Below are 16,928 nucleotides of genomic sequence, written 5' to 3'. Positions count from 1 at the left end.
TGTACATAGTTATTGTTAACTAATTCGGGTTATTGTTATTGTGAGCCATCTTTCCAGAGGCTCCTCTGTTATCATGCTGTTAACTGGGTTCATATCACAAGTTGTACGGTGTGATTGGTGTGGCTGGTATGAGTCTTACCCGGGATTCATGAATCCTTCCTTATTGTGTACGCTCGTCCGGGCACAGTATCCTAACTGAGGCTTGGAGGAGGGTCATAGGGGGAGGAGCCAGTGCACACCAGGTAGTCCTAAAGCTTTACTTTTGTGCCCAGTCTCCTGCGGAGCCGCTATTCCCCATGGTCCTTACGGAGTTCCCAGCATCCACTACGGACTACGAGAAATAGAATTATCGGTAAGTAAATTCTTATTATTTTTCAACCTTAGATACTATGCCTATCGCACAAAGCTCACCATTTGTAACATGATTGATTTTAAATTTTGTTAAAAATATAGCTCATGCATTAATTACATTTAGATACTATCAATGTATATTGTGTACCTTAATCATACCCTGTACAGGACTTCTATTGTAGAATTGTCACAAAGTTGTAATAATACATATGTTCTTTGTTCCTATAGGCTTCAGTGTTCAGGCCAAAGTGTAGAGATGCCTAGTCCAAGAGTCACCAGAGCAGCCAACCCTAACAGTTCTAATCCCAGTGGAAGATTGGAGTTCATGTCCCTTATGACTAACAGGACAGGTGTTTCAGAGCCAACGTCAACTCGACTTCGAACATCAGACAGTCCAGTTCACCGTAAGGACTCCAACTGCTCTACTTCATCTCAACAGCAGCTTCCAGAGGAAGACTGCATGAAATTAAACCCATCTTTTCTTGGAATTGCACTGAGGTCACTGCTGGCTATTGACCTTTGGTTGTCCAAGAAAATGGGAGTATGTGCAAGGAATGGGTCTTCATGGGGCAGTGCCCGTCCTATGATGAAGTTAGTGGAGATCTCTGGCCATGGCATACCCTGGATTTTTGGTACACTCTATTGCCTGTACAAAAGTGATAGCTCTGCTGGACGAGAGGTCGTACTTAACCTGCTGCTTGGTAAGTGAAATTTGAATAATATTCACTATGTTGGTAACCTCGGTGTTTGCAAAGTAATTTAAGTGCTAAAATATTTATTTACGTATTTGTATAGCTAAAATGATCTTCCAGCAATTTGTGGGTTCTTTATAGTTTATTACTCAGTTTACATTACAGCTAAGATTCTAATAGTGAGCCACAGCAGAGCTACCTAGCTCAGGGGTGGCCAAACAGTCGATCGCGATCGACTGGTCGATCGCGGACATGCGACCAGTCGATCGCGATCCGCCGCCCAGCCACCCGAAGCCGCGCCTCTCCTGCCTGCCGCTCTGCCTCCTCAGTCTGGTCTGCGGCAGTGACGGCCGAGTGTATAGCTCAAATCAGGTGCCGGTTCGTTAGCCAATGAGAGCTCGCGGACCGGCACCTGATTTGAGCCATACAAGCTGCCGTCACCGCCGGAGATCAGACTGAGGAGGCAGAGCGGCAGACAGGAGAAGCGTGCGCTGCGCTCTCCACACACAGCACGGTGAGCTCTTCTATGGGGGCATATCTGGCACTGTGGGGGCACATAGCTCAGTGGGGGCATATCTGGCACTGTGGGGTCATATGTGGCACTGGGGGCATATCTGGCTCTGCGGGCACATGGCACTGTGGGGGCATATCTGGCACTGTGGGCACATGGCACTGTGAGGGCATATCTGGCACTGGACACATGGCACTGTGGGGGCATATCTGGCACTGTGGGGTCATATGTGACACTGGGGGCATATCTGGCTCTGCGGGCACATGGCACTGTGGGGCATATCTGGCACTGTGGGGGCATATCTGGCACTGTGGGCACATGGCACTGAGGGCATATCTGGCACTGGACACATGGCACTGGGGGGCATATCTGGCACTGTGGGGTCATATGTGGCACTGGGGGCATATCTGGCTCTGCGGGCACATGGCACTGTGGGGGCATATCTGGCACTGTGGGCACATGGCACTGTGAGGGCATATCTGGCACTGGGCACATGGCACTGTGGGGGCATATCTGGCACTGTGGGGTCATATGTGGCACTGGGGGCATATCTGGCTCTGCGGGCACATGGCACTGTGGGGCATATCTGGTACTGTGGGGGCATATCTGGCACTGTGGGCACATGGCACTGAGGGCATATCTGGCACTGGGCACATGGCACTGTGGGGGCATATCTGGCACTGTGGGGGCATATCTGGCACTGTGGGGTCATATGTGGCACTGGGGGCATATCTGGCTCTGCGGGCACATGGCACTGTGGGGGCATATCTGGCACTGTGGGCACATGGCACTGTGAGGGCATATCTGGCACTGTGGGGGCATATCTGGCACTGTGGGGGCATATGTGGCACTGGGGGCATATCTGGCTCTGCGGGCACATGGCACTGTGGGGGCATATCTGGCACTGTGGGCACATGGCACTGTGAGGGCATATCTGGCACTGGGCACATGGCACTGTGGTGGCATATCTGGCACTGTGGGGGCATATCTGGCACTGTGGGGTCATATGTGGCACTGGGGGCATATCTGGCTCTGCGGACACATGGCACTGTGGGGGCATATCTGGCACTGTGGGCACATGGCACTGTGAGGGCATATCTGGCACTGTGGGGGCATATCTGGCACTGTGGGGTCATATGTGGCACTGGGGGCATATCTGGCTCTGCGGGCACATGGCACTGTGGGGGCATATGTGGCACTGGGGGCATATCTGGCACTGTGGGGTCATATGTGGCACTGGGGGCATATCTGGCTCTGCGGGTACATGGCACTGTGGGGGCATATCTGTAATCTGGCACTGTGGGGGCATATCTGGCACTGTGGGGTCATATGTGGCACTGTGGGGGCATATCTGGCTCTGCGGGCACATGGCACTGTGGGGGCATATCTGGCACTGTGGGGGCATATCTGTAATCTGGCGCTGTGGGGGCATATCTGTATCTGGCACTGTGGGGTCATATGTGGCACTGCGGGCACATGGCACTGTGGGGGCATATCTGTAATCTGGCGCTGTGGGGGCATATCTGTAATCTGGCACTGTGGGGGCATATCTGGCACTGTGGGGTCATATGTGGCACTGGGGGCATATCTGGCTCTGCGGGCACATGGCACTGTGGGGGCATATCTGGCACTGTGGGGGCATATCTGGCACTGGGGGCATATCTGTAAGCTGGCACTGTGGGGGCATATCTGGCACTGTGGGCACATGGCACTGTGGGGGCATATCTGTATCTGGCACTGTGGGGGCATGTGTATCTGGCACTGTGGGGGCATATCTGGCACTGTGGGCACATGGCACTGTGGGGGCATATCTGTATCTGGCACTGTGGGGGCATATCTGGCACTGTGGGCACATGGCACTGTGGGGGCATGTGTATCCGGCACTGTGGGGGCATGTGTTTGAGGTTTTTACCTGTGGGGGCCAATGTGTTATTTCGTGTGAGGCAGTCATTACACTCTGCGCAGCAAGGCTACGTCCCTTTTGTTAGTTATACCACGCCCACTTTTGTTATACCACGCCCCTTTTTTTTGCGCGCGCGCCTACGACGCTCGCTATTATTCCTCCTAGGTAGATCACAAAAGCTTTTTAGCTTTCACAGTAGATCACCGACTCCAAAAGTCTGGCCGCCCCTGACCTAGCTGTTAAATGCTTACTTGGAATTAGCAGACAAAAAGTGCTAATATGTTAAGCACAGTGGGCAAAATTACAACACAAAAAAAAAAACTGGTCCCTGCTTATAGTTTTACAGCCAGAAGCAGCAGATTAACATGAGCTATACAAGGGAGTAGGAAAATTATTTAGTTTACATGAATTAATAATATGTGTAGATACAGGGCTAACATGGACGACCCTTGGCATTAGTGCAACTAGATAGCGCTCCAGGATGGTTTGAGTGACACCCACGGGTCCGTCCCTCTCCTACTATTTTGCGCACTGTGTCCCCTCCTGCTCTACCTTCTTGCCTCACAGTGCAGACCTTTTCGGAGCGCAAAACCTACAAATTGGACAATCAAAGTTTGCTCAGCATACCTAGTGAACCCTGCCACAAGTAGTCCTGCTCTCCGTCAAATAACAGTACAAAATTCTGAAGCATGTTTTAGTTTCTAGACTACAATATTAGCAACCTAACCTGTGCAATCAAGCGTCACACATGTAAGGACACTGAAACCACTAACATTTGTAATATAACATCTATTTTGTAAATGTTTGTATATGTTGTAATGGTGGTGGCACTCTGGAAATTTTTGCTTTCCCCTATTACGTACATGAAAACATTCCTTCAGAATATAAACAGCAGAGATTGCTTGAAAGTCCAAATGTTGGGGTGGGGGGGGGGGGGGGAGAGATCCCTTAACCACTTGCCTGGCATGGTCGCATCAGATGCTACCATGCCTGCAAGTGCTCTGTCTGACCTAGTCGCACAGGATGTGACCAGTCAGATAGAGAGCGCTAGCAGCAGCGGGGAAGGGAAACTTTACTCTGCTGCTGCTGCTGGTCCCTCTGCCTCCCTGCACTCTCCCCTACTGATTGCCGTGCTGCCGATCACTGCTGATTGGTCAGCACGGCAGGACCCCCCCTCCAGCGGCTGCAGACAATGGCAGCAGCTGGGGAGTGTAACTTAACCCTCCCAAGCCACCCCCAGACCCACTCTGTATACCTGGAGGCTGTCCCGGCTTTCAAACTGAAAGCCGCGATGTTCCCGATCAATGTTTCGATGTTTGAAAAAAATGTATTTTTAAAAAAAATATATATATTTTTTTTAACTAAAATAATTTGGGATAGGGTTAAATTCATGTCCTTCACCTAATTCACTAAAAAAAAAAAAAAAAACCACACAGAAAATCCAACAATTTCGGAGCGTTTTTGGCGAAATAAATCGTCAGTTAAGTGGTTAATGGCATACTGACCTGTATATGGGAAATAGATATATATTTTATGATACATTCACAATACCTTCCTTCTTTGGAGAGCAGTCACAAGTCCTGTACATGAAGAGAAATCAAAGGAATAAATCTCCAATGTGTCAGTTTCAATAATAAAACTTTCTTCTTCAGGGTCCATGGTCTCCACAGGGATATACCTTGGGTATGTCAGGTGGAGACCTGGATTGGCACCAACAGGGTCCTTTTTCCACACATACCCTGCCCCAGGCAGAGGCTCCTCAGTTTCGTTTTGGTGCCAGCTGGAGCTGATTCACAATGAACAGCAACGGGTCTGCTACTGCAGCCCAAAGCGTAATCATTTTTTTATTAGTTTAAGTTTACTACAGAGGTCTAAGATGCTAGGCTGTCCTTAGCCTCCAACCCCCACCGGTGATTGACACCCTTAACTAGAAGAGGCAAGGGGTTCCCCCGGACTTCAGGCCGGACTCTGGGGACAGATAAGGTGGGCTTCCTCTTAAGGCAGTCCTTTTACCGCTGATCTTGGAGATGGACAGGCGGCGCTAACGTGGCCCTACCTCGCTGCAGAGGGCAGCGGGTTTCACTAGACGACCAGGGCACAGACAAAACTGCCGCTGGGGTTAAGGGCCAGGGAACCGGTTCAGCATGGTTCAGGTTAGCGCTGCCCCTTCCCCAGCTCTGGGCGCCATTCTACTGCGGTTTCTCCCGACCAGAGCTGCTCTCGCCACACCCTCTTTCCTCACAAGAGATAAGCAGCAATTACAAGAACATGCAGGTTCTCCAGGAAGACTGGGTCTGGTCTCCCTGTATAACAACGATCTTTGGTACAGGTTATACAGCACACTGCAATCCTACCAGCACCAAACGCTATGTAGCTGATCTCAGTGGCCATTGCAGTTAAATAGTTTTTCCTGCATGTATATGTGATTATTGCTAGTGCTGCTGTCTGTATTTCTGTCATTCTACTGTACGGATATCTCTATCCACTGTACTTTTCTTTCATTTAACCCTTGAATACAGCTATGTATATGGTTATTTTACCTCACAAAGAGGGGCCAAACAAGCTGACACTCCTGCGTTAGTGTCATGCAAAACTTGTGATTCAGTGGTTTTACCTCAGGAATTACAGGTTCAGCCATTACAGGGCTTCCCCAACCTGTCCAGGCTTTACCACAGCAAGTACAAGGCTTTCCACAGCAATATCAAACTGTATCATACCATTGCTGCCCCTCCCCCACAACCACCATGGGTTGAGATTGTTTCTAACTCTATAAAGAGTCTGGCTGCTGCTTCCAGTGCCTTCCAGACCATGTTGCAGGGCTATTGAAAAATGGGCTGAAACTATGGAAAACTGCTTCACCAGAGGCGACTGCTGAACAAGTTATGCTGTTGGCTAACATTAATGATGTCGCTTTTTATATTGGAGAGGCGACCTTTTAGATGACTCTGCTTTCCTCCAAAGCTGCTTCTGCATCCATCGGGGGACGTGGTATTATTTGGCTGCTCCCCTGGAAAGGCAATTCAGATGTTAAAAAGGCTTTAGAATCTTTACCATATGCTGGAAAATTTATTTTTGGCCAGGAGTTGAACAAGATTGTTAAAACTCTTGCAACTTCCGAGACTGCTTGCCTACCTTCAGTATCTCTATAAGACCTAAGACCTCTTCCTTCGGGGTCCATAGTATAGCGAAAGGCATCTCTTTTACAAGGCAGACCAACACCACAAGAGTTCTAAATCCAAGACAAACAGTCTTGGGAAACTAGACGCCCAGCTACCAAGACTGAGGATAAGCCCTCTGCATGAGGGCACCGGCCTCCCCCTAGGGGATCCCAGGGTGGGAGGCCAACTTCTTCAGTTCGCCTGAGCATGGTGTCATCTCTCGAATGCTTGGGCACAAGAAGTGGTCTCTCACGGGTAAGCAATATCTTTTCTAAATCGATATACCCCCCCAGACAATTCTTCCTCATTGGTCCTCTTGCGGATCCTTTTACAGGCTTGGGCTCTGAAGTCAGTAATCCAGACCTTACTGCAATCAGTAATTAATTCCTGTCCCTCCATCACAGCAGGGCCAGGGGTTCTATTCTACTGTTTTTCTGGTCCAGAAACCCAATGGGTCGTACTGGCTCATTCTTAATACCAAGTACCTCAAGGTACCCTAATTTCACGTAGAAACCCTTTGTACTTTAGTTCTGGTGATGCAGCCTATGGACTTCATGGTTTCCCTGGATATATAGGATGCATATCTCTACGTGCCTATAGTGCCATTTCATCAGCAGTACCTCCGTTTTGCTGTTCTGCATCAGCATTTCCAGTTCCAAGCACTGCCATTTAGTCTATCTACAGCACCCAGGGTGTTCACCAAACTCATGGAAATTATGGCGGCCTATTTGAGAAAACAGGGAATAAGAGTACTCCTGTACTTGGACGATCTGATTCTGGCACAGTCCCCAGAGATACTACAACATCACCTACTGGTGACCTATAGCCTTTCTTCAGAGTCATGGTTGGCTTATCAACTGGGCAAAGTCGTCTCTCATTCCTTCCTACTATGGAGTCAACCATCCTTTGTTCGTCCGGTAACTCCTTGGGAGCTAGCCTTGGTTCTTCAGGTCTTACAGCAGGCTCCTTTTGAACTTCCACTCTCCCGTAGTTCCCCCATTTTTTTACTTTTCAATCCGGACAGGGTGGTACTTTGGCCTAAGCAGGTTTACCTTCATAAGGTAGTCTCCATTCTATATAAATAAACCTATAGTGTTTCCAGCCTGTCAAGGCCCGGATTTCTTACAGGAAGAAGATTCACGGAGACATGGTCCGTGCTCTCAAACTATACGTAGACCTTATTGGTCTTCTCAGAAAGACAGACTCCTTGTTAGTCCTTTACAGTTTCCACAGGAGGGGTTGGCCTGCCAATAACCAAACTTTGGCATGCTTTTGTGAACTCCTTTTCTTCGAGGTCTATGGGATCCACAGGGCGCCCACCCTGTCGCACCTAGCTTCAATGGGTTATCCTTATCACTTACTAGTTTCCGTTACCTATCACTTGAGTTTGTGTTTCTGTGTGTATTGTTCTTCCTTCTCGTCTCCGGTTCTGGCTTTGGGCTTGTTACTAAACTGTGGAGCCTCAGCCTGGGACGGGGTATGTGCGGAGAAGTGACCCAGTGCATCCTGGGAAGAAGGTCAAAAGCTGTTGGTGCCAATCCAAGTCTCCACCTGACATATCCAAGGTATATTCCTGTGGATCCCATGGACCACGAAGGAAAGAGTTAACAAAGGTAAGATTTTACTATAGCTCCTATTTCCTTTGGTATAAAGAGAGACACAATGGGTGTCATTCCGAGTTGATCGTAGCTGTGCTAAGTTTGGCACAGCTAAGATCGTAAACTCAGACATGCGGGGGGACGCCCAGCACAGGGCTAGTCCGCCCAGCATGTCAGTGCCGGCCCCCCCGCACAAATACAAAAGCATCGCACAGCGGCGATGCCTTTGTATTTGAGGAGTAACTCCCGGCTAGCGCAGCTCCTGCGGCTGGCCGCAGCGGCTGCGCGACGTCACGCAGCCGCCGCCCGCCACCCCAACGATCTGGCCACGACTGCTTTGGCCGGACCGCTCCCCCTAAACGGCGGTTTAATGCCGACGTTCTGCCCCCTCCCGCCCAGCGACCGCCTCTGTCTCAGGCGATCGCTGGGTACCGACGATTGCCATGCGCCGGCGCACTGCGGATCCGGTGCATGCGCAGTTCCGACCTGATCGCTGCACTGTGACAAACTGCATCGAGCGATCGGGTCGGAATGACCCCCAATGTGCGTGAGCCACAGTTGAGTGTTAATTATGTCATTAGTAACTAGTGGCGTCCGTAGAAATGCAGTCAACATTGTAAATCAATTCAAGATTTGTTCTGTTTCCTTTCTACTGTATCAGGGTTGCACGATTGAGTCCTATTGGAGAAAGAGCGCTATATAAATAAAATTATTATTATTATTATTATTATTATTAAAATCAAACTATTCAAATCAAATGATTAAATCGTGATTCAAATCAGAACGTTAAACTACAACTTTTTTTTGACCCAGCAGGTTAATTTGGACCTTATTACACACACAATTAGTATTTTTATGAATCAGTAGCGATACTCCCCTAGCGTTAGAATGGAAGGTGGAATAAAAGGTACACCCCACCCAAGGTTTCTTAAGTGAAAGAACTCTGCCACCAACAAGATGCATCTCCATAAGGCAAACTAAACCCGGATTGTGGGTCTTGAGGTATTTTAAAACCAGGGAACGTTTGACCCTCTCATTAAGGTCTCTAACGTTCCAGGAGAGAATGTTTACCATGGTGACGCATAGAATTGGCGTACGAAAACACTAAACCAACAATACCCCAGCACGTCACCAGCCGGCCCCCACACAAAAATATCACATAGAGAAAGTTGCATGTAAAATACAAAAAAATACAAAGGAAACACATACATAAAAAGGAACACAGGTAAGAAAAATAACAAAACCCACCTCGCATACCCACCCAAACATAGGTACACCCTGGTTCCAAACATCACAAAGACTCTAGAAGAGAGTCAAACTATAAAGGGAAAAAATGAACTAACTGCGGGCAGCTAAACCCCATAACCTACAGGACATGAAGTCCCCAACCTAGCATCAAGAACTTGCCAGTAACAAATATATGTAACGGCCCTGACAAAAGGCATTACTGTAGGTATCGATCAGGGAGACATTATGCAATAGATGCTAGAGCAAGGAATACACGTAAATGTCCCTCAAGGTGGAGCAGCACAGTGATTAGGTTGTAAATCAATTCAATCAGACGCATCCCTTGGTGTGTCAAAGAAGTATGTGCGGTTGCCAGACACCACCTGGAGTCGCGCAGGGTATAGCATGGAATATTGTCATTGAAGATCGCGCAGCTTCTGTTTAACCTGTGTGAATTGCAAGCGGGAATTCTGAACTTCGGCCGAAAAGTCCTGAAACACGCCCACCCTCTGACCTCCATGTTCCAACAGGCCTTTAATCCTGGCAAGACGCAGTATAGTGTCTCTGTCTTTGTAGTGAAGGATCTTTAGCAATGAATGTTCTGGGCTGTGCACCCGGAGGAAGAGGGAATGGGAACTCTGTGGGCCCGCTTAACAGCGAACAGTGGGGTAAATGAGTCCTTCCCGAAAGTGGATAATAACCAGGTTTTCAAAAAGAGCTCCGGCTGAGAACCCTCTGCCTTTTCGGGAAGGCCCATAAAGTGAATATTATTCCGCCTGAGGAGTCCCTCGACATCCCTCAACTTGAATTTATATGCAGATATCTATGATTCTAGGGAGGTTAGTCGAGCAGGAATAGGTGTATAGGAGTCTTCTAGCGTAGAAATGCGACTTTCCATCTCCCCAACCCTGTCCCTGAGCTTTTGCATATCTTGGCATATGAAAGAAATATCGACATGTACTGTACCTCCGCCACTTTATCAGCGAGATGCAGACACGTCTCAGAATCCGTAAATAGCTTGCAGAAGTTGAGACAGAGTAGCTTCAGCAGCTTCCGCCATGTTGGGAGAGAGGGGAGAAGAGGCAGCGTGAGACGGAGATGAATATGCAGAGGATACGGGAGTCCGTTCTTCACGTGCAAACTTCGCCAGACAGGTTGCAGCAGAGGAGCGGTGGCGCCGGACCATCAGGCACTATTGTTGTAATGAAAATCCAGGAAGAGAGGGGGGGGGGGGGGGGGGGGTGGAGAGACGCTCCCAAAATCTGCACAGCCTCCCCACAAACAAGAAATAAATCACAGTAAGTCCTGGTAATCAACACAGGAGCACAAAGGAGAGAATGAGGGGAAGGGGCTCCATCGCCCACTGTATCTTATCTCTCAGGTACCTCCAACAGCAAAGACAGGCAGGCTACATCGGGGTCCGTGCTGTAAACTGTATTCCAACACCAGGACCACAGGAGGAATGTCAGATAATGTAATCCCTGCAGTCTGACTACACAGTGCGGCAGTGTCCAGGTATTATACAGTGGGAGCGGAGGAGAAGCTCCACAGTCCCCAGCCTCAGCAGCTCAAGCAGCAGGTAACACCGCCGAATCCAAGATGGCGCCCAGAGTTCACTCGCAGTCAGCGCTCCCGCCGCTGCTTAAACTACAACTTTTGCTTGGAAAGAGATAGACGTGTCGGTGGGGGCAGTCTTTTTTTTTTTTTTTTGCTCAGTTGGGGAGAATATTGGATGGTGTATAGGGGATTCTACCAAGTATATAGTACCAAGTGACATACGCTGGAATACTATGGCAGACTGTTTGGAGTCCTTTCTGAAAAACTGGCCTGTTCTTGTTTGAGTATGTGATGAAAACAAAGATGATATCCCACAAGACATTATTAACAAAGTTAATAACTTTGGTATTAAGGGGAGTGCTGAAGATTATTTGGCTCAACTGAAACCTGTAGCTGTAGCCCTGGATCGTGCACAAAGACGCAACTGCACAATCAGTGAGGTTGCACAAGTGTGGAAGAAGCTGTTAGATGATCTTGAAGAGATTAGACACCACAGCAATGTAGTAAAGATGGCAAAGGCAAGATCTAAAATTGCACTCACGGATGCCCACTTGCTGGCTAATCTACTTGATCCTAGGTACAGGGGTAAAAAGCGTAGTCCTGCTGAAATTGAGACTGATATAGAGTTTGCTCAAGTCAATAATTGTCAAATTATGCCGGTCATCATCAACTTTCGTGCATTAATGAAACCATTTGCACGACACATGTTTGAAGTGGACACTTTACGCCAAGTATCTCCTCTAGCCTGGTGGATGTCCTATGCAGCTCAGCTTCAGTTAGACACTTCTGTAGTAAATCTTCTGAAGCAGATGTTCACCGCAGTTTCATCAAGTACAGGAATTGAAGGATTTTTTCAATGTATTGTTTTGTACAATCCAAAACACGCAACAGATTGAGAAATGAAAAAGCAGCTAAACTGGTTGCATGCTACAGAGCCTTTTCTGTTGAGGACAAACGTGAGGACGTGGGCAAAGACATGTACATGTTTGACTCTGACTCAAACAACTGATTGAGTGAAAGTCAGAGCCTAATTGTACTTCTTGATGCAACTGTTTAGTGTGTATTTATTCTATTACGGTGTTCAATTTGTTACTGTTCTCACTTCAAAAATTGTTCATGTATTACTAAAACAAGATGTAAACATCTAAAAATAAAAAAATGACTATAAAAAATCCTATTTAAATCCCAAATATCCGATACATCAATAAAATCTGATTTTAAATCATATTATTATTATTATTATATTTTTTTTTAAATCAAATTTTTATGCAACCGTGCTCTGTATAATGTTCATTTATATTTTTGCATCATGGACTTCAGAGGACATGCTCTATTTACACTTCTATTTTGTTACCTCTACATGGCATAGCTGAATTTTTATATAGCTGATAGTGTGCTGACACATACCTCCCAACTGATCCCGATTTTCGTGGGACAGTCCCGTTTTTTTGGGACTGTCCCGCTGTCCCACCTGTTTTGTTTAATGATTGCAATGCTCATAATTCAAAAGCTGGGTACACACGATATGTCATCCGATCCAGCATTATTGGACCGACATATCGGGTACATTGTCTAGTGTGTACCCGCTATGTCGCTGACGATGCGCGCTCCCATGCGTCGTCAATGACCTCCTCCGTTGGCCGATGGAAGACCTTACTAGCGAGGGCCATGTTGCCAAATGCATCATGGCCCCTGCCGTTGCTTCGTTGCTGCCGGGTCCCATCACACACGATGCCGCTAGGTACATTCATCGTGTAGTGTGTACCCAGCTTAAGCTATTTTAATGTTGTGCTTTTTTTTTATTTTTTAAAGCATGGTCACTGCCAGACTTGTCAGACTATATGTGGCAACTTATGGGAGGGGAGTACATTAATAATAATTAATTTTATTTATATAGCGCTCTTTCTCCAATAGGACTCAAGGCGCTTAACAGATACATAGCATAATATAGAATTTTTTTGTCAAAATAGTCCGGTTATCAACCACGAGAAGATGGAGAATGCATGCAACAGTCCTGTTACTTAATCTTAGTTGCAGGGCTGAAAGAACAAAGCAAATAACAGGGATCTGAGAGGGGAATTTATTGAACCTAAACAGAACAAATGAAGGTATTGCCATAGCAACCAATCATATCCTAGCTGAGTAAATACTGCACAATTCCCATACACTCTAGACAGAAGTGTGTAGAAATTGTACCATTCTATGAAATTGTACCTTAACATTCTCTAAAATGGTAGGTAGAACAAAGTTTGAAACCAAGAAAGCCATAATTTGATAAGGGAAACACTAGTTCTAGCTAGATTTGAGCGGGTTCGGTTCGTCGAGATCCGAACCCCCCCGAACTTCACGTGGTTTATACGGGTCCGAGGCAGCCTCGGTTCTTCCCGCCTTACACGCAAAACCCGAACAGGGGAAAACGTCATCATCCCGCTGTCGGATTCTCGCGAGATTCGGATTCCATATAAAGAGCCGCGCGTCACCGCCATTTTCCCTCGTGCATTGTTGGGATTTTATCTTAGACCGAGCGCTGTCTGTTCTAATGTTCTATGCAATGTGTGGCAACTAAAAAAATTATGTGCAATGTGTAACAACCAAAAATAAAATAAAATGAAAATCTAATTGAAAAAAATTTTTTTTTTTTTTTTTTTTTTTTTTATAATATTGAAGAAAATATGAAAATGAAATAAAAATAAAAATGAAAATGAAAATAAAGATGAAAATAAAATTAAAATAAAAATTAAAATTAAAATAAAAAAGAGAGGGTTAGGAAGGTGGGGAAGGGAAGGAAAATAGTGCAATGTTTACAGCTCCTTTGTTGGAGCTTTAGTTGGAGCTTTAGTTGGAGCTTTTAGACACTAATTCAGGAGAGGAAACAGTCTCTTAATAGAAAAAACTATCCCTATCTTACCCTGTTAGTTTCTTCTTTGCTGAGGCCGTGACCGGGAGTAGCTTCCGGTAGTGTTGGTGATGTTTGTTCCTGTCAGCTTGGTAAGTCAGTCCTGCCTTGGTGCTGGGCTTTGGCTGCTTTCCACTTGCTGTGCTGTAGCCGCTGTTTAGAGCCGACCTCTCTGCAGTAAGCCTGTAATCAGCCAATCAGAAGCAGCAAGCTAGTGCTGGCAACTGTTATCGTCAGAAGCATGGATTTGCACATTTACCCCCCATGTGCAAACATCACCAACACTACCGGAAGCTACTCCCGGTCACGGCCTCAGCAAAGAAGAAACTAACAGGGTAAGATAGGGATAGTTTTTTCTATTAAGAGACTGTTTCCTCTCCTGAATTAGTGTCTAAAAGCTCCAACTAAAGCTCCAACAAAGGAGCTGTAAACATTGCACTATTTTCCTTCCCTTCCCCACCTTCCTAACCCTCTCTTTTTTATTTTTATTTTAATTTTATTTTTATCTTTATTTTTATTTTCATTTTTATTTTTATTTCATTTTCATATTTTCTTCAATATTATAAAAAAAAAAATAATAATTTTCAATTAGATTTTCATTTTATTTTATTTTTGGTTGTTACACATTGCACATAATTTTTTTAGTTGCCACACATTGCATAGAACATTAGAACAGACAGCGCTCGGTCTAAGATAAAATCCCAACAACTCACCTCTAAACAACCTGAGCAGCTTTACATCACAGCGCAGCCTACTATACAATTTTTTTTCCCTCGTGCATTGTCGAGATAGAGAGAGGACATGGCTACGTTCTCTGCCCGAATAGCCCAATATCAGCAAATCTCAGCTCAATATCTGTGCTGCATTGTGGAGACCAGTATATGGTATTACAGTACAGTAGTCCAGTGCTGTTCTCGCTGCTCAGTGTCACTCAGTTCTATTATCTTGAACAGTGCATAGTGTATCTGTGCTCATTATATTATCATTGCTGCATTGTGGTGACCACTGACCAGTATATGGTAGTACAGTACAGTAGTCCAGTGCTGTTCTCGCTGCCCAGTGTCACTCTATTCTATTATCCTGAACAGTGCACAGTGTATCTGTGCTCATTATTATCATTGCTGCATTGTGGTGACCACTGACCAGTATATGGTAGTTCATTACAGTAGTCCAGTGCTATTCTCGCTGCCCAGTGTCACTCAGTTGTATTATTCTGAACAGTGCACAGTGTATCTGTGCTCATTATTATCATTGCTGCATTGTGGTGACCACTGACCAATATATGGTAGTACAGTACAGTAGTCCAGTGCTGTTCTCGCTGCCCAGTGTCACTCAGTTCTATTATCCTGAACAGTGCACAGTGTATCTGTGCTCATTATTATCGCTGCTGCATTGTGGTGACTAAAAGTCCATTGTCTTGTGCTGCATCTTGCTGCTGTAGGGTGCTGTGGTAGTGTCCTGTCACTGTGCATAGGTCATCATCATTCCAGTCACAGTGGTATCTGGTATCTATCTAGTGGTATCTAATTCCAGACATTAATGCCGTCTAATTCCAGATATATTACTGGCATATAATTCCACACATTAAAAAATGGAGAACAAAAATGTGGAGGGTAAAATAGGGAAAGATCAAGATCCACTTCCACCTAGTGCTGAAGCTGCTGCCACTAGTTATGGCAGAGATGATGAAATGCCATCAACGTCGTCGGCCAAGGCCGATGCCGAATGTCATAGTAGAGAGCATGTAAAATGCAAAAAACAAAAGTTCAGTAAAATGACCCAAAAATCTAAATTAAAAGCATCCGAGGAGAAGCGTAAACTTGCCAATATGCCATTTACGACACGGAGTGGCAAGGAATGGCTAAGGCCCTCTCCTATGTTCCTCATGACTAGTGGGTCAGCTTCACATGAGGATGGAAGCACTCATCCTCCCGCTAGAAAAATGAAAAGAGTTAAGCTGGCAAAAGCACAGCAAAAAACTGTGCGTTCTTCTAAATCACAAATTCCCAAGGAGAGTCCAATTGTGTCTGTTGCGATGCCTGACCTTCCCAACAATGGACGGGAAGAGGTGGCTCCTTCCACCATTTGCACGCCCCCTGCAAGTGCTGAAAGGAGCACCCATAGTACAGTTCCTGATATTCAAATTGAAGATGTCACTGTTGAAGTACACCAGGATGAGGATATGGGTGTTGCTGGCGCTGAGGAGGAAATTGACCAGGAGGATTCTGATGGTGAGGTGGTTTGTTTAAGTCAGGCACCCGGGGAGACACCTGTTGTCCGTTGGATGAATAAGGCCATTGACATGCCTGGTCAAAATGCCAAAAAACTCTCCTCTTCAATGTGGAATTATTTAAACAGAAATGCGGACAACAGGCGTCAAGCCCGTGTGTTGCCTTTGTCAAGCTGTAATAAGTAGGGGTAAGGACGTTAACCACCTAGGAACATCCTCCCTTATACGTCACCTGGAGCGCATTCATCGGAAGTCATTGACAAGTTCAAAAACTTTGGGTGACAGCGGAAGCAGTCCACTAACAGTGACAACTAAATCCCTTCTTCCTCTTGTACCCAAGCTCCTGCAAACCACGCCACCAACTTCCTCAGTGTCAATTTCCTCCTTAGACAGGAACGCCAATAGTCCTGCAGGCCATGTCACTGCCAAGTCTGACGAGTCCTTTCCTAACTGGGATTCCTCCGATGGATCCTTGAGTGTAACGCCTACTGCTGCTGGCACTGCTGTTGTTGCTGCTGGGAGTCGATCGTCATCCCAGAGGGGAAGTCGGTAGACCACTTGTACTACTTCCAGTAAGCAATTGACTGCCCAACAGTCCTTTGCGAGGAAGATTAAATATCACAGCTGTCATCCTGTTGCAAAGCGGATAACTCAGGCCTTGACAACTATGTTGGTGTTAGACGTGCGTCTGGTATCCGCCGTTAGTTCACAGGAACTTAGAGAATTGCTTGAGGTAGTGTGTACCCGGTACCAAATACCATCTAGGTTCCACTTCTCTAGGCAGGCGATACCGAGAATGTACACA

At 46.4% G+C, this 16,928-nt stretch overlaps 1 protein-coding gene across 2 annotated transcripts in view; it reads left to right on the top strand.

Annotated features, from left to right (window-relative positions):
* Positions 1 to 16,928, top strand: part of PLPP6 (phospholipid phosphatase 6) — a 58,655-nt gene that overhangs the window by 26,082 nt on the left and 15,645 nt on the right. For both annotated transcript variants that reach the window (XM_063940250.1, XM_063940249.1), the window contains exon 2: positions 580 to 1,052. In XM_063940250.1, coding sequence (XP_063796320.1) covers positions 608 to 1,052 — 445 coding nt within the window. In that variant the 5' untranslated portion in view covers positions 580 to 607. The remainder of the gene's footprint in view (positions 1 to 579; positions 1,053 to 16,928) is intronic.

Source organism: Pseudophryne corroboree, chromosome 9, assembly GCF_028390025.1.
Source record: "Pseudophryne corroboree isolate aPseCor3 chromosome 9, aPseCor3.hap2, whole genome shotgun sequence".
Classification (NCBI taxonomy): domain Eukaryota; kingdom Metazoa; phylum Chordata; class Amphibia; order Anura; family Myobatrachidae; genus Pseudophryne; species Pseudophryne corroboree.
The sequence above is the reverse complement of the archived record's forward strand: the minus strand, read 5'-3'. Positions and strand labels throughout refer to the sequence as shown.